At 41.9% G+C, this 18,219-nt stretch overlaps 1 protein-coding gene across 2 annotated transcripts in view; it reads left to right on the top strand.

Annotated features, from left to right (window-relative positions):
- The window catches only part of BORCS7 (BLOC-1 related complex subunit 7), a 115,771-nt gene extending 101,728 nt beyond the window's left edge, over window positions 1–14,043 (top strand). For both annotated transcript variants that reach the window (XM_020967631.2, XM_020967622.2), the window contains exons 2-6: window positions 8,753–8,949; window positions 11,899–11,961; window positions 12,072–12,115; window positions 12,904–12,924; window positions 13,700–14,043. In XM_020967631.2, the coding sequence (XP_020823290.1) occupies window positions 8,812–8,949; window positions 11,899–11,961; window positions 12,072–12,115; window positions 12,904–12,924; window positions 13,700–13,751 (318 nt within the window). In that variant the 5' untranslated portion in view covers window positions 8,753–8,811 and the 3' untranslated portion in view covers window positions 13,752–14,043. The remainder of the gene's footprint in view (window positions 1–8,752; window positions 8,950–11,898; window positions 11,962–12,071; window positions 12,116–12,903; window positions 12,925–13,699) is intronic.
- The last annotated feature ends 4,176 nt before the right edge of the window (window positions 14,044–18,219 follow it).

Genomic DNA, 18,219 nt, shown 5'->3' with positions numbered 1-18,219 from the left:
TAAAAGACAGTCCCTGCTTTCAAGGTGCTCACAGTATAAAGAGGCAAACAACTCTGTACAAGCAAGTTATAGAAAGGATAAATTGGAAATAATCAACAGAGGGAAGGCACTAGAATTAGTAGGGGGTCAGGAAAGTCTTCCTGTAGAAGGTGGGATTTTAGCTGGAACTTGAAGGAAGCCCAGGAGGCCAGAAGACATTCCAGGCATAGTATGTAGAGGGCTATAAGATGTAAGAGGACTGGAAAGGTGGGGAGAGGGCAGGTGATGAAGGACTTTGAATTTTATATTTTATCCTGGTGGTAGCCACTGAAATTTACTGAGTGGAGGAAGAGGGGGGCATGAAATGGTCAGACCTTCATTTTAGGAAGATTATTTTGACAGCTGAGGAGAGGATGGCCTGGAATGGGGAGAGATTTGTGGTGGGGAGATCAACTAAATGGCTACTTCAGTATTCTGAGCATGAGGTGACCAGGGCTTGGAGCTTTGGAGTGTCAGGGGAGAGAAAGGGGCATATGAGGGAGATGTTGTGAGAGTACAGGCACACTTCAGAGATATTGTGGGTTTGGTTCCAGACAACCACAATAAAGCGAACATTGCAATAAAGTAAATCACATGAATTTTTTGGTTTCCCAGTGCATATAAAAGTTATGTTTACATTATACTGTAGTCTTTTAAATGTGCAATAGTATCAAGTCTAAAGAAACAACATACATACCTTAATTAAAAACTACTTTATTGCCAAAAAAATGCTAACCATCATCTAAGCCTCCAGTGAGTCATAATCTGTTTGCTCCTTCAGGGTCTTGCTTCAGTGTTGATGACTGCTGACTGATCATGGTGGTGGCTGCTGAAGCCTGGGGTGGCTGTGGCAATTTCTTAAGATAAAACAACAATGAAGTTTGCTGCATCTATTGATTCTTTCACTTGAACACTTAGAGGCCATTGTAGAGTTCTTAACTGACCTAACAATGTTGTGTCTCAGGGGACAGGAAGACTTAAGGAGAGGGAGAGAGATTGGGGAACAGCTGGTTGGTGGAACAGTTAGAACACATAGAACATTTATCTATAAAGTTCGCTGTCATACGTGGGTGTGGTTCATCAATCCCCAAAACAATTTCAGTAGTAACATGGAAGATCATTGATCACAGATCACAATAACAGATATAATAATAATGCAAAAGTTTGAAATATTGTGAGAATTACCAAAATGTGACACAGAGAAACGATGTGAGCACACAGTTAGAAAAATGGCTCCAATAGACTCATTTGACTTTGGGTTGCCAAAAACCTTCAATGTGTAAACACACACACACACACACACACACACACACACACACACAGAGACACACACACACACTATCTACAAAGCACAATAAAGCAAAGTACAATAAAATAAGGCATGTCTATACAATAGACCTTGGCAACAGATTGGATATGGCGGGAGAAGAGGGAAGGGTGAGAGGCAGATAATAGAGAGTAAGGTCTGAGAAGATGGTGGTCTCTTCAACAGTAATGAAGAAGTGTGAAAGTTTTTGGGGAAAGATGATATGTTTATTTTTGGACATGTTGAGTTTAAAATGCTTATTAGACATCTAGCCTGAGATGTCCAGTTGACAACTGAAGATGTCAGACTAGAGGTGTTAAAGCTGGATAAGTAGATCTGAGAATCATTAGCATAGAGATGACAAATAGACCCATAGGAGCTGATGAGATAATCAAGTGAAATAATACAGAGGAAAAAAAGAAGTCTACTCAAGACAGAGCCCTGTGGGAATTCCATGGTTAGCAGCATTGACCTGGGGGAAGATCCAGCAAAGGAGACTGAGAAGGAGTGGTAAAAGAGATAGGAGGAAAATCAGGAGAGAGTAATGCCATGAAAACCTAAAGAGAAGAAAATATTAAGAAGAGAGTGATCAGCAGCATCATAGGCTGCAGAGAGCTCATGAAAAATGAGGATTAAGAAAAGGCCATTAGATTTGGCAATTAAAATAATGTTAGTAATTTTAGAGAGAGCAGTTTGGGTTGAATGATGAGGTCAGAAGCCAGATTGTAAAGACTTAAGAAGATAACAAAAAGAAAGTAGAGGCACCTATTATAGATGACCTTCTCTCTTCTTTAGCCACAAAAAGGGAAGAGAGCTATGAGACCATAGCTAGTAGGAATGGATGGCTCAAGAGAGGATTTTTTGAGGATGAGGAAAACATGGCTGTGTTTGTAGGCAGTAGGGAAACAACCAGTAGACAGGAAGAGATTGAAGTTAAATGATGGAGTGGGGCTTATAGAGCAATCTACCAAAGAAAATGTGTTATATGAATGTAATAACATTTTATTATATGATAGAAAGGACAAATATAAAGAATATGAGGAAAAACAGGAAAGCATTTGAAGTTATGCAGAATGAAGAAAGCAGAACATAGACAATATTCACAGACTAATTATTTCAATAACAGTAAAATCAACAAAATCTCAGGAAAAAAGGTTTCAGAAAGGGACACAGAAAATTTGATTTCATGATATCGTTAAAGTTAATATATATAGTACATGTAAAAATAAATAATGGACTTCTTGTGTTTGATCTTTTTTTAAAAAAATTTTATTTGCGTATTTTAGTATATTTTTGGACCTTATCCACAAGTATTTATTAAAAATGTATTATGTGTCAGGAACTATACTAGTGTAATGAAAGAACTGGCCAGTGAGGATCCGGTCCTTAAGCATGTACAGATATTTCCATGCCTGGTTCCTGTCTAAGCAACCACTTGGAATGATAGAGGTTTTAGCTGTGTGTGATCAGGTTGCTATTATGTGATAATAACATCTTCTGATTGGCTGAGGAACTGCCTTAACTGACTTAAAATACAAAAGGAATTAACCATCCTTTCACTCTTTTCCTTCCAGCAGTGAGTGAGGCAAGAACTGCTGTGAGCTGCTGGATGGGAGAGCAGAAGCAATCTGCATTTCCCATTCAGCTGCCTGGTGGCCATGAGCAAGTGGCACCTTTGTTTTGCATTTGTTTGTCCCTAGTTTAATTGAATGAATATCTTCAGATGGGATTGTTCATCTACAATTGCAAGGTCTCAGTGACCTTGTAAATTTGGGAGATCCATCAGAGCTCTCAGAGATCCCACCAACAACCAGAGTAAGTAGCAGAGTCCACTAGTAATAGCACTAGAGTGGGAATGGTTGCCAACAGAGGAAGCATCAGCGGACAGATGTGGAAAGCTAATTACCCAAGACAGGGATGGCTTCAGGAGTGTGACCTTGACAAGAGAAAGACTGCCTATAGACCTTAGAAAGGCATTGTCCAGTATAAAACTATACCTGAGGGGAAAGGATTTCAGAAAGGGAAAAAAGCCAAGGTTTAACTGAATCAGTCTTTGCCTTATGTATATACACATGGGAGCACTGTCTTAGTATTTATTAGGAGGAAACACACTACATTCAACCCCAACCCTGTATGTCCAGATTAATATGAGGGGATCTTTACATGAGACTTAAATATACTCAAAAGAGAATCTGGGCCTTTTCAGAGTTACCCAATGATAGAACCCTAAGAGAAGTCAGCCAACCTCTGGCAAGAGAAGTCAGCCACCCACATGTAGCCCAACTTGTGACTATGAGTGGAGAGTAGTATCATAAATGGTTCTATACCAGGTACTAGGAATATAAATACAAAGAAAGAAAAAAAATCACTAGTTTCAAAAAGCTTATATTTTAATGGAGAAGATGATGAGTTCATATGTAACTTATATGCATAATAGATATTATAATAAATATGATGTTGATCAGGTCTAGAAGTTAGGGGTCCTGGAATCCCCAGATCATGACACGTGGGTCCTGCTTGAAAGAATTCAACCCAAGCCTTCTTTCAGCCAAAAATAGGGTTTATTGAAGATTTGCCATATTAGCTAGATTCTTAAGGAATCTGTACATCTGTAGGATATTGGCTAGATTGTGAAAATCTATGCATTTTAATGGAGACAAGATGGACCTTATATATAGAAAGACTGTGGGAGGGATCTAGGAGTGGCCAAATAGTCTATGAGGTAATAGAATTCCAGCGAAATGGAGCCTAGATAGGACCAAGGGTGGGAAGTGGCCTGAGGCTATAGGGAGGCAAGACAATGGAGGGCCAGGCTAGGTCAAGGATAACAGAATTGGGGGATTGTTGTAGCCAAAAAGATAGAATCATGGCCTCAGGGGAACACCAGAGATCTTCCTTGATCAAGTAGGAGAATTCAAGGACAGTCCAAAGGTTTTCTAGGGCCCATAGACAAATGGGGCCTAAATTGGGACAAAGGTCTCACTTTGGGCCCATACCCCATCAATGTGAGGAGTAAGAAACTATTATATTTCCATATAAAGAAATTGAGTCAGGAGCTTCAAGAACCAGATGAAATTGGTTGTTTGATTAAAGAGGCTGAAGTGGGAGAACGGTTAAACTTAGAGTGCGGTATACTTGAAATTTACCTAGGGGAACATGTGGTGGGCATTTTGGGAAGTCTGTGACCTGTGCTGACATCTACCTATGAAAGTCATCTAGCAGGAAACATATTAAAGGTTTCGCTGCTTCACTCATCCTGAGTCTGGCTAACTTACTGTGCCTATTTGGGCACCAGAGGTTATTTCCTACAGTATGGGGGCCATCTTGGGATGACATTGGATTGGGGATCCAGACCAGTACTAGAGAATGAAATGGGTGCCCTTGCCGAATTTGGCAGCTTTGTTACCTGGGGAGTGGCCTCTCCTTTTCTGGGTTGCGGAGGACCAAGAGTTCAACATTTCGAAAGGATCAGTGAACCAGTAAAACAGCGATTAAGAAAAAAAAAAGGAAGTAAAAAGTCTATTTAGGCAAGGTGAGGAAATTTGGGATTTAAGTATCACCTTGTTAGTGACCCTGTACAGGGCTAAGAGGGGTTAGAGTCCCTAGGGACAGTAGTCTGTCAGGTTGGGGTTCAAATTCCCGAGTCCCAGGGGTTAGAGTCCCCAGAATGGGAAGTAAAGAAAAAGGTACCTGAGAAGGAGGTTAGAGTCCTCCGTAGATTCTTCCATATAGTCCATCAGAGAGGATAATAAAATATTGGGGAGACATGGAGTCTACCTGGGGTACAGTGGGGTTCTTTGACCGGTCAAAGTTAAAATTAAAATTGTGTGCATGTCATCTTGTCAGAGTTGTCTGTCTGTGTGTTTGTAAATGTCTCATGTAGCAGAAAAACTTGTAAGGTCTGTAACTAGAGAAAGAACATTGGGAAAGAACTCCCATTTTAGGCTTTCAACTGGGAGATTAAGATCAGAATCAAAGAGCTGGGAGGGACTGAACTCTCCCAGAAGCTAGTCCTGAAATCAGAGCAGCCAGAAGCCTCTACTGATAAGGAAGGATCTAGATAGTGAGGGCTGAGAGAGGAAAGGGGCTGAGAATTTGAATTCAAGTTTAATCAGATCCCAAAGCTAAGAGTTTAAATTACTATCTTTGTACCTCTCCCACCAATATATCTGATATCAAAGCAATGTGTTTAAAACTGCAAAAACAAAGATTTTTTTCTGTCTTTTAATGTGATCACTTTAAGATTTCAGTGATTTGTTAAAAATGCATAGTAACATTATAAAAGCTGTTTGTGAAAAGAGTGAAAGGGAATGCAGTTCTCTGGATTTGCAATTCTTATCTCCCTTCAGATTTCAGAACAGGGTGAAGAAAAGCAGCCCAGGAAAATGAGTGAGTGTAATTAGAAAAAAAAATTAGAATATAAAGGAAATTGGAGGTAGTCGGGGTAATGTATTTGAAAGAATAGGAGAGAGGAGTCAAGGTTTTGAGCAAAAATGTGACAGGTAGGGAGAAAGAAAAAGAAAAAGAAAATTTATATATGTAGTTTGACAGTTGGGTAGGGGTAGGGTGTTCTAAGGTGAGGCCATGTAAAATGTAAATTGAGCCCTAGACCTAGGAGAGATAAGCCCTTGGGGCAAAAGTGAGCCAGTACATAGGAAAGGGGTGTCTATACAAGGAAGGGGTCCGTTTAACTTGCTCCTGGGTCTCCTGCTCTCCTGGTAAAATGCAATACCAACGGCTTCCTCTCTTGCTCCCCTTTATATTCTTAACAAATCAGAGCCTCTCCCCAAGTGTACAATGTCTATTTTGTGCCAGGCACACTGAGTGAGGCATACAAAAATGAAGTTGAGAAAGTGTCCATCCCCAAGGAGTTTATATACTATGTCCTAAAGGCCCCTTGGACTTAGAGATGATTCTGATTGTTAGACCTCTTTTCCATCTTCCTCTGTACTGTCATGATGCACAGTCCATCTATACCAGAATCTTTCATGATCTGCTGACAAATCTACCCCAATTCTGGAGCTAGTTGATGGCATGGCTTGATTGTAGCCTTCATCATAACTATAGTCCTACGTTCTTTTTTTATTTTTAAAATTTTTTTTATTTTATTAATTTTTCATTTTCAACATTCACTTCCATAAGCTTTTGAGTTTTAAATTTTCTCCCTGTCCCTCCCCAGCAATCTGGTATATACTCTACATATACATGTCCTATTAAACATTTTCACATTAGTCATGTTGTAAAGAAGAATTAGAACCAATAGGAGGAACCACAAGAAAGAAGAAACAAAACAGAAGAAAAAAAGAGCAAATAGTATGCTTCAATCTGCATTCAAACTCCATAGTTCTTTCTTTGGATGTGAATAGCATTTTCCAGCATGAGACTTTTGGAAATGTCTTAGATCCTTGCATTGCTGAGAAGAGCTAAGTCTATCAAAGCTAGTCATCGCACAATGTGGCTGTTACTGTGTACAATGTTCTCTTGGTTCTCCTCACTTCACTCAGCATCAGTCCATACAAGTCTTTCCAAGTTTTTCTGAAGTCTGCTTGCTCATCATTTCTTATAGCACAATAGTATTCCATTCCATTCATATACCACAACTTGTTCAGCCATTCCCCAATTGATGGGCATCCTCTCAATTTCCAGTTCTTTGCTACCACAGAAAGGGCTGTGGATCCTTGTGCATGTGGGTCCTTTTCCCATTTTTATGTTCTCTTTGGGATACAGACCTAGAAGTGGTATTGCTGGGTCAAAGGGTATGCACCTTTCTGTAGCCCTTTGGCCATAGTTCCAAAATGGTCTCCAGAATGGTTAGATCAGTTCACAACTCCACCAACAATGCCTTAATGTTTCAATTTCCCCACATCTTCTCCAACATTTATTACTTTCCTATTTTGTCATGTTAGCCAACAGGTGTGAGGTGGTATCTCAGAGTTGTTTTGATTTACATTTCTCTAATCATTAATGATTCTTTCATTTCAATAATGATTTTTCATATGACTATAGATAGCTTTAATTTCTTCATCTGAAAACTGCCTATTTATATACTTTGACCATTTATCAGTTGGGGAATGACTTGTATTCTTATAAATTTGACTCCATTCTCTATATATTTTAGAAATGAGAGCTTTATCAGAGACATTGGTTATAAAAATTATTTTCCAGTTTTCTGCTTCCCTCCTAATCTTGGTTGCATTGACTTTGTGCAAAAACTTTTCAATTTATTGTAATCAAAATTATCCATTTTGAATTTCATAATATTCTTTATCTCTTGTTTGGTCATAAATTCTTCTGTTCTCCATGAATCTGACAAATAAACTATTCCTTACTCTCCCAGTTTGCTTATAGTATCAGCCTTTATATCTAAATTGTGTACCCATTCTGACTTTATTTTGGTATATGGTATGAGACTTTGGTCTATGCCTAGTTTCTGACAAACTCTTTTCCAGTTTTCCCAGCATTTTTGTCAAATAGTGAGTTCTTATCCCAGAAGCTGGGGTCTTTGGGTTTATCAAACAGTAGATTATTATAGTCATTGACTACTGTGTCTTGTGTACCTAACCTATTCCACTGATCCACCATTCTATTTCTTAGCCAGTACCAAGTCGTTTTAATGATTGCTGCTTTATAATACAATATAAGATCTGGTATGGCTAGACTACCAACCCTAGCATTTCTTTCCATTAGTTCCCTTGATATTCTAGACCTTTTGTTCTTCCAGGTGAATCTTGTTATTATTTTTTGTAGCTCTATAAAATAATTTTCTGGTAGTTTGATTGGTGTGGCACTGAATAAGTAAATTAATTTAGGTAGAATTGTCACTTTTATTATATTAGCTCAGACTACCCATGAGGAACTGATGTTTTTCCAATTATTTGGATCTGACTTTAGTTCTGTGAAAAGTGTTTTGTAATTGTGTTCATACTGTTTCATAATTGTGTTAATACTGTTTCATAATTGTGTTCACACCCTACAATCTTATTTTTTATTTTATTTTTTTTAAGCAATTGGGGTTAAGTGACTTGCCCAGGGTCACACAGCTAGTAAGTGTGAAGTGTTTGGTCTGAGGCCGCATTTGAACTCAGGGCCTCCTGGCTTCTGGGCCGGTGCTCTATCCCCTGCGCCACCCAGCTACCCCCATATCATACAATCTTAAATAAGAACTTGTGGAAGCATTGTACCTACCCAACTTAATAAAAGGGGAATGCACTGTTAAAAGTTTTCCCATTTACAGTCGCACGTAGCTGAGGGCAGTGGCTATGCACTGTGGCCTTGAATAAGGACGGGAGCTACTGCTTCTTCCACAGAATTAAGGATGCAGGGCAAATTTGTCTGAGGATGCTCGCAAAGACGCACCGCAGTCAAGCTCCGCGGACCCAGGCGCATGCGTCCTGAATCCTTCCTGTCTCCATTCACATTGCTTTTCAGATTCTCTTGGTCCTAGCGACTTGCCGTTGAGGCAACGGAGCCATTGACGGTCCACTGCAATGGCGGCGGGGGCGCCCGATCCCCAGTCGCGATTTGGCCAGTCAGTGAAGGGGCTGCTCACCGAAAAGGTGAATGCCTGCGGTACCGACGTGATCGCCCTCACCAAGCAGGTGCTAAAGGGTTCACGGAGCTCTGAGGTGAGGTGGAAGGCTGCTCCAGGCGAGGGGGATGGGGAAGGGAAACCTCTGGGCGAGCGCTAGGGAAAGCGGGCGGAAGCCGTGCTGCATGGTGGGATTTGTAGTTTTCCCCGTGGAACCCTCTTCAGTATCTGATTGTGAGCCTGGAGATAAAGTGGTGCATCCTGGGAACTGAAGTCCATTGAGGAGTGGGAGAGACGTGGTGGGCGTAGCTACTGTGTGGCTGTGTCTTAAGGATAGTGTATCTTGAGACCTTTGAGTCCCAGAATTGGAAGGAACTTGAGGGCCCATCTAGGTCAGTCCCCCAGGCAGTAATAGGATCATTAGATTTAAAAGAAGATCCCAGAGATCTGTGGTAAATGGCTCACTTTGTGAATGAAGACAGAAAGATCTCAGAGATCATCTGAAATCCTAAATTTCATGAATGAAGCTCAGAGAGGTTAAGTGACTTGTCCAGGGTCGCACAGAGTTAGTAGAGGACTTTAAACGCGGGGTTCTGACTCCAGGTCCAGTGTTCTTTCCACTACACCATTTTGTCTGAACCTGTTCATTAGGATGATGGGATTAAAGAATGTTAAAACTGAAAGTGACCTTAGAGCTCATTGAGGCTCCTTGCAGAGAAGAGGAAATTGGCTTAGAAATGAGGAAAGATTTTCCCGGTTGTATTGAGCCTACATTTAAAATGTGCTCCCCACGTGCTAGGCACCGCTGCCCTTGGTCATTAAAGAGCAGGGACCGTTTGCCACCTGACCTGCACAGGAGAGATGCTTTCCATATCCCGCTGTGCATTCCCTTACTGTATTTGATAAAGACTGGCCATCCATTCTGACATCTGAATCCTTCCTTTCACTTCCGACATCCTGGTCCTGCAGCCATTCTTGTAACTTTTTGCACCTCCAGAAAGGATTTATGCCTTCCTAAAGATTAATTCCCTTGGCTAATAGATGAGCTTTTCTTTCCTGGACCAACTGTTAACATTTTATTGGCTTTCCCCCTCCAACTTCAGGGCTCCTTGACTCAGGCAGAATAGTGTACTAGGGAGAACACTGAACTTGAAGTCAGAAAAACAGGATTCAGATCCCACCCCTGCTTCTTCCTTGGGTCTAGTCATTTCACCTCTGGTCCTTAAATCTCCTCATCTGTAAAATGAAGATAACAATATTTATACTCACTGCCTTACAGGGTTGTTGTAAAGATCAAATGAGTACTGTCAATACATTTATTAAGCCTCTACTTTGTTCCAGGCACTGTGCTTAAACACTGGGGATAGCAAAAGAAGAAGAAGCAGCCCCTGCCCTCAAGGAGCATACTGTCTAATGGGGGAGACAACATGCAAATAAAATACACAAAGCAAGCAATACAGGATAAATGGAAATAATTTACAGAGAAGAGGCACTGAAATGAAGGGAGGTCAGCAAAGGCTTCCTGTAAAGGGTGGAATTTTAGTTGGGAGTTAAAGGAAGCCAGGGAGGTCTGTAGTCAGAGTGGAGGTGGGAGAACATTCTAGGCACGGGGGACAGCCAGAGAGAGTGCCTGGAGCTCAATGATAGAGTGTTTTATTCATGGAACAGCCAGAGGCCAGTGTTACTGGATCAAAGAATATATGATGAGGAATAAATAAAGTGTGAAAGACCAGAAAGGTAGGAGAGGGCTAGTCTATGAAGGACTTTCTCTGAATGCCAGACAGATCATTTTGTATTCGATCCTGGAGATCATAGGAAACCATTGGAGTGAAGTAATATTATCAGTAATATTCACATTTATATAGAATTTAGAACCGGACATGACTTGCCCAAGCTCACTAAGGTAGCAAAGTCATGATTAGAACTCTTCCATGGGTCTTCTACCCATAAGCCTCTATGGGGGCTCAGAATTGGCCATTTAAAAGTTGCAACAAAGGGAAGGAAAATGAGGGTTCAGGTCGTAATTGTGGCTGTGGCACTGGTGACATGTTCAGTGTCCTTGTGCCCAGGTGAACACTTCAGGGAGCTTTGGGGCTCATTTGTAGTGGCTAGAGCCTCAGTGTGCTGCGAGGGGAAACTGCAGCACGTTAGGCCAAAACACTGTTGTGTGTGGAGCCCCACACCACTTATGAGTGTCAGTCAAAGGAACTAGGGATATTTATCCTGAAGAAGGCAAGACCTAGGGGAACATAATGGCTGTCTTCAAGGCTTGGGAGAGCAGTCACATAGAAGAGGGATTACGCTTTTTTTGGGGGGGAGGGTGTCAAGTGTCACCTATGACCTGATGGGCCAGTCTCTGGGCTTCATTTTATCTGGAAAATGAAGGATTTGGACTAGATGGCCTCCAAGATTCCTTCAGACCCTAAATCTATCATCCTGGGAGCCTTTACCTTGCAAACTTTGACTTGATGTAAAGGAAAATTGAAGAACTAGAGCCATCAGAGAGTAGAAGGGGCTGCTTCATGAGGGAGAGGGCCATTCCTGCTACTAGAGGTCTTTAAATGAAGGCTGAATGACCATTTGTTTGTCAGGGATATTGTAGGGGCAATTCTTGGTCAGGTACCAGGTGGACCAAATGGTCTCTAGGGTCTCTTCCAACTCTGAAGTTTTGTGATTCTCAGCCTCACCTTTTGTCCTGACATCTCCTCCCCATCCCCCGCCCCCCCTAATCTTCTGAGGAAGCGGGGAATAAGGCAGAGTCCCTGTCTCAGCGCTTGGCTTAATGAGCCATGTGGAAAGCTCAGCAGTTTCAGAGTACTTCTGTTCTGAAGCAGTGGCCTTTAGAACAGATGTCAAAACCGTGCCAGGCTTGCCATGGAGTCAAGGAAATGCATTCTCAACATGAACAAATGGAAAATTAGCCTCCATTACATCTTGAGTGTATGTGCAGTAGGGAGGGCGGGAGGGGTGCAGCAGCTGCACTAGGAAGATTGCAGGAAGTTTGGAAATTGTGTTGATCATTACCATTTTTATTTTTGTCTTTCAGCTGCTGGGTCAGGCAGCTCGAAACATGGTGTTGCAGGAAGATGCCATCTTGCACTCAGAAGATGTAAGAAGTCTTTTCTGTTAAGAGTCAGGTTTTCTAAGGACAGTGTAGCTTGTGTTTGCTGCCATGAAGTGGACAGTCACATTTCTGTGTTTGTTTGTTTTTGTATACAGAGTTTAAGGAAAATGGCAATTATAACAACTCATCTTCAGTATCAGTAAGTACAGTGTAAACTCCGAAGGGGAAATCTTTGCAGGATCAGCCTTTTCTGTGCCTTCTCATGATATCCCCAGGGTAGGCCAAAGGGGCAGAAAGTTTGTTTTAGGAGCATACTGGCCCAGTGGGAATGATGGGAATGAAGTATTTGTTGACTTGGGACCAGGATATGTATACTGGGAAGCTGCATCTGCCCTTGTCACTGTGGTTCACATTGATGCAGTTGTGTCCAGTACATACAGGTCACATAGATGGCTTTAAAAAAGAGATATTTTTTCTAAGATTCCTCAAACGATTATATTGTAGTTTTAAGAAACCTCATTTATTATTCCTCAGATTTGCTTCGATTTAGTTGGTTTAGTCTCTACTAGCGCATAAGAAAGAAATTGAAGTAGTTAATTTGTTTCATTTATTTTCTTTTGTGGAATGTTCAGTTGCATTTGAACTTCTAATATTTTAATAAACAATATCGCACGTGGTTGTTCTCCATATGGGTGGGGGTCTGCTGACATGATGTCTCCAAGCCTTAGATACCCAGGATAAGTTTGAGCCTTGAATGTGATCTGCTGGACCACATCCCATTAATGTGATGCGGGTCCAGAGGGACTGTATTGGGAATCCATCTCTGCAGCTGTATCTGCTCACATATAGGACTCTTCAGTCAGTAGTGGCCATTTAGGATGAAGGACAGTGATACAGCATGTGACAAAAACAAAAAACTTATTTCAGCTTGTGTGCATTCTGAGTTAGAATATAATTCTTATTTTCCTCTCCTCTTTTCTTATTGAGGCAAGAAGCTATTCAGAAGAAGTAAGTAACACTGGAGGCATGGGGTGGGGGAAGCTTGGGGGAAGGGGGGGGTGGCTAGCCTGCAGAAACTCTGCAGCTGGGTCCTGGCTGGATGGGAAATTTAGGTCAACCTACTGGTTGATTTATACTCTCTGTATCTTGAACTATGTATCCCTGCATTCTTAAAGAAATGTCATTAACTTTTAGATAGCAGCTCATCTGGTTGCTAGCACAGTTTATCCAAATGGTACCTCAAACCAAATTTAATCACTTTTAATTGGCACTTTTAACTGGCAACATCCATTTACATCCTAATGGATAAGATACATTTGTTGAATTGAATCGTTTAATGTGTTCAAGTTAATAAAATTTTTGGTTCCGTAAGCTCGTTGCCAGTAGGGATTATTTCTTTCATTATATGTTCAAAGCATGTAGTATAGTACCTACTACATAGTGGACACTTAATAAATGCTTCTTGATTGATTGGTCAGGTAGAGAGACTGTGCCCTCTGAAATCTTATTTATAACATTAATTTGCGTAGCAAGTCTTTTCGCCCTTCATTGGCAGTGTAAAGCTAGGGACCCAGATATGAATGATCGTAAATTCTGAAGATAGTATAGTCCATACTAATGAGAAGTTGACTGCATTAATATTTGAGAACTCATAGTATGTAATATGAGGGCAAGGAGGAAGAGGTGTTATGCCAGGTACAGAGCATATTTTTAAATTATTGTGAAAAAAAATGTTTGTTACTTGTTTATTTCAAATGAACCTTTTTCTCCATCTGATTTGTAGTGTTGAGCTGTCTTCAAATCTACAGGACCAGCTGAAGCATTTGCTGAAATGAAATGGCATCTTGAAGACCCAAAAGCACATTTCTCAGAACTGACAGGGAAATAGAGTTCACATCCCCATCCTCTGTTCCAGCAGTTCAGTTAGAAGAGAATTGTGATGGCCTTCAGCTTCTGCCAGAATATGGGGTTTTCTCTCTCTATGTAAAGACATAATTTAAGGCAAGACACAGATTACATGGATCAACTCAGAAGTATCATTTGATTCTATGCAGACAAACCTGTTCTCTCTCACCCCATTCTTCATTTACTGTGTTTTAGTTTCAATTAAAGCAGAATTAAAAGACATCTCAGTTATTTCATAGCACTTTTTTTTTTTGCTTTTTAGGCAATTGGGGTTAAGTGACTTGCCCAGGGTCACACAGCTAGTAAGTGTCAAGTGTTTGATCTGAGGCCGGATTTGAACTCAGGTCCTCCTGACTTCAGGGCCAGTGCTCTATCCACTGCGCCACCTAGCTGCTCCCCTGTAGCACTTTTTTTTTGAGCATCAGAATCATCTTTAATATGTAGAAAGTCATGGCATAAGTGTAATAATTTAGCCAATACTTTGTCATACCAGTTTAATTCAGAAATGCCAGCTGGCTAGGTGAAGAAAGAATGATAATGAATAGTTTATTTGTGGGTTTTCCTATTCAGTAAGATCAGAACTCCCTACCTTGATTCTTTCAATATTTATTCATTAAATGCCTACCTATACACCCACTTTGCTTGATGTTGAGGCCCATACTACAGGCAAAATACCTGCTGTTTTCTCAGCTCTTGCAGAAGCGCTATTTACAGTTTTATATATTATAGTTAATTTTTATATGTATAAAAGCAAAAAGTTTGGCAAAGTGTGCCTCAGCTGGCCAGCTGTGGTCTCTTCCCTTGACCTGAATTCTTAGCTTTTTTTTCCCTTGTCTTCATGATCCCTAAGTGGCCTTGAATTCATTTGGTAATCCTGAAAGCTATCAGTGAACTCATTATTTGTGGCATGCTGTTCTTGCCAAATGCAGAGGAATTTGAATTATTGTCCTTTGCAGCAAATAGTGGTTACGAAAGTTTGTGTCATGTCAGAGACCCCTGTCTGTAATTGTCTTTTCTTACGTAGAAAGCCTTCTTGGAATGTGACAGTTTCGGATCAGAAGCATCATCACATCTTCATATCCAGAGTATGTTTACCAGGATTGTAAACTGGGCTATTGACTGATGTCATGGGGAGAAAACAGACTGTGGAGAAAACTGTTACTTTAACTGAAATGCAGTAGAGCAGCAGCAAACGAAAGTCCAGCTTACACTTCAGTTCTTATGAAATATCATTTGTGTCTTTTAGGCAAAATCTATTTCAATCGGCAGCAGTAGCCAGTGCATGCTGGTCAGGAGAACCAGGCTCCAGGGCTAGCTTAGCCATGTTCAGCAGCCACTTAATCTCGCCATCTCTTGAGTCTGCTTCTTTATCCTTAAAAAGAGAATAGCACTTACCCCACCTAGTAGGATTGTTGTGGGAAGAGCAAATGAAATGATATAACAGATAATGCACTGAGATGATGTAAGCTACATTCATGAAGCACCATGCTGTTTGCACAATATTAAATTTACCAAGTCAGAGTGGTAAGCCCCATGAGGGCCGGGCTAAATAAATAAATAAACACATCTACCTATGTACACACACATATATATGTACATGTATGCATGCATTTATAGGTACATATGTATATGTGTGTATATGTGTGTGTGTAAATAGGTAGCTAGCTGGTCCAGTAGATAGAGTGCTGGGCGTGAAGTCAGGAAGACTCATCTTCCTGAGTGAAAATTTGGCCTCAGCTGTGTCACCCTGGGCCAGTTACTTAACCCTGTTTGCCTCAGTTTCCTCATCTGTAAAATGAGCTGGAGAAGGAAATGGCAAACCAGTAGATTTGCCAAGAAAATCCTTAATGGGGTCATGAACGGTTGGATGTGACTAAAATAACTGAAAAACATTTATAAGCATTTAAATTTACATATGCATAAATACAAATGTATATTTTATATATGTATAAAATATATTTTGATATAAATTTTTAATTGAATCTATCTTCCCCAGCACCTAGCGCAGCATTCTGCTTGGAGTAGGCACGTAATAGGTCTTTGCTTAATTAGGTGCTTTAGCTATGCTTTAACCACTATAATATTATAAAGCAATAACTCATGAGCTACAGAATGATAGTAGCTGGCAGTTATGTAATGTGCTTTAAGTTTTGCAAAGTGATTTGCTAAGCAATCTCATTGGATTGTCACAACAATCTGTTAGGTGCTATTATTATACCCATTTTATAGATAAAACTAAGGCTCAGACAGGAAAGAGAGAATAACATTTCTATGGCACCTGCTATGTGCCTGGCACTATACTAACCTCTTTACAAATACAAAAAATGTTGAACTTCACAACAAGTTTGTGAAGTAAGGGACTATTATTATCCCCATTTTACAGTTGAGGAGATTGTGGCAGACAGAAGTTAAGTGACTTGCCCAGGGTCACACAGCTAGTAGGTGTTAGACATTGGATTTGAATTCAGTATCAGTGGAATTGAATTCACTGGAATGCTTCCTACTCTAGGCACATCAAGCCCATCTCTCTATCCATTAGGTCACCTAACCGCCCCATGCAGATAGCTTCTTGGATTTTTTTCTTTCTTTTTTTTTGGGGGGGAGGTGAGGCAATGGGGTTAAGCGACTTGCCCGTGGTCACACAACTAGTAAGTGTCAAGTGTCCAAGGCTGCATTGAACTCAGGTCCTCCTGACTCCAAGAAGGCTGGAGCTCTATCCACTGCGCCACCTAGCTGCCCAGGAAATTTTTTCTTCTATGACAGTAATAGCAAACGTGCATTTTTTTGGTTCTGAAAGGACCCATAGTTATTTACAACTGAGTTTCTCACAGCGCACATGGCTTCCTTCTTCCTTTCTCCATGGTCTGACCAAAGGTGCTGGGTCCCTGGCCAGCCCTGGCACAGGACTTGTTGCGCTTGGGTGCTGGAGGGTGGAGCAGGGACTGGCCTGTCCCTAGTGGCTGTGTGGAGAAAAGCTTTATGTGGAAGGGCTGGCCTAGCAGAAGGATGAGCCCCGACGTGGTAGGGGTGGGAGAGGCAGTAGTCAGTGTGGCTCTTGCCTGGCTTGCCCCTTTCTCAGGATCAAATCTAGCTCTGTCCAGCTGTCGTCCCAGGGTCACCCTTTGCCTTCCCGTAGGAAGCTGGGGGTTGCTGAGGCACTCTTCACCTGATCCCTGCCTCCCCAGCTGTCCCCATCCCTTCCCTTCTTCCCAGCTGCCCCTCAGAGCAGCCCCTTCCTTCTCTTCCCCAGTGACAGCCACCTCCAACGAATTGCAGATCTGGCAGGATGTACAAGTGAACTTTAATGCCAGAGCACAGGGGCATTGGGCTCTTGATGGGCCAGGGGTCCGGGCCTGGGGCAGGGACCATGCCTGGGGACCTTGGCACTCTGAATTCAGGGTAGGGGTGCCGATCTGGGTTGGGCACTCAGCCTCAGGAGGGGACGGTGCTCCCCGTGCACTTCCCATGCCCTAGACAGCCACAGGCACCGCAGGATCCCCGCACCCAGCTAGCCCTGCACCGCACACCCGAGCCCTCTCCATTTCAGGGCTACTATGGGGTGGTGTTGAAGAAGGGTGAGGATCTTCAAACACCTGAGTGACAGCAGCCTTGCCCCAGCTCCTGGAGGCCATGCGCCTGGTACATGAGGAAGTGATGCAGAGCTACTAAGGGAAAGGGGGGCCCTTGGAGCCCCCATAACTGCACTGTGCTCCACCGAAGCCTGTGCCTCCAGTGCTTTTGCGTGGTTATGTCCTTGAACCTTCAGTGGCTCCCCACTGTAAGCTCGATAAAAGCCTAAGCCTGGCCATCAGGGCTAGCCCCAGACTAAGTATACATCTTGATTAGGGCTACCAAAGGGTAACTGTTAGAGTTAGAAGGGCTTGTTTCCACAGGTAGAATAATGCAGAGATTTAAAGAACAAAGGTCCCAGGAGGTGGCACACTGTAGGTGGGCTGGGCTTGACCAACAGGAAGTAAGTGGATTGTTCCAAGAAGACCCCAAAATCAAGATAGGGGTCGAGCCAGCTCAGACCAGTTAGGGTCAACCTGAGGACACCTGAAAAATGTTAGTGCGCCTGCTTAATGAACTTTATTACTATTATCTGACACACCCCCGCATAAAATCAGAGCCTCATTAACGAGTCATGGGATGTATGACCAAGGGAGGGGAACATGTAAGGAAAGGTGTAACCTGGGAAGGGATGGACCAATCCCAGCCTGGGAGGTTTCGCGCCGAATTCAACTGCACACTTGCCCTTACACTCAGGGCCCACCCCTCCTGAAGAGGGGTGGAGCCCGCTTCTGGCCAGAAACATCTAAATCCTCTGGACTTTCTTTATAATAAATTTTCTTGATACTAAATTTTTGGTGTCAAGTCTATTTCTAACACTTTGGCGCC

Source organism: Phascolarctos cinereus, unplaced genomic scaffold (genome assembly GCF_003287225.1).
Source record: "Phascolarctos cinereus isolate Bilbo 61053 unplaced genomic scaffold, phaCin_HiC Scaffold_3;HRSCAF=262, whole genome shotgun sequence".
In the NCBI taxonomy this organism is placed as follows: domain Eukaryota; kingdom Metazoa; phylum Chordata; class Mammalia; order Diprotodontia; family Phascolarctidae; genus Phascolarctos; species Phascolarctos cinereus.
Note: the sequence above shows the minus strand (reverse complement) of the source record. Positions and strands in the feature narration are given on the sequence as shown.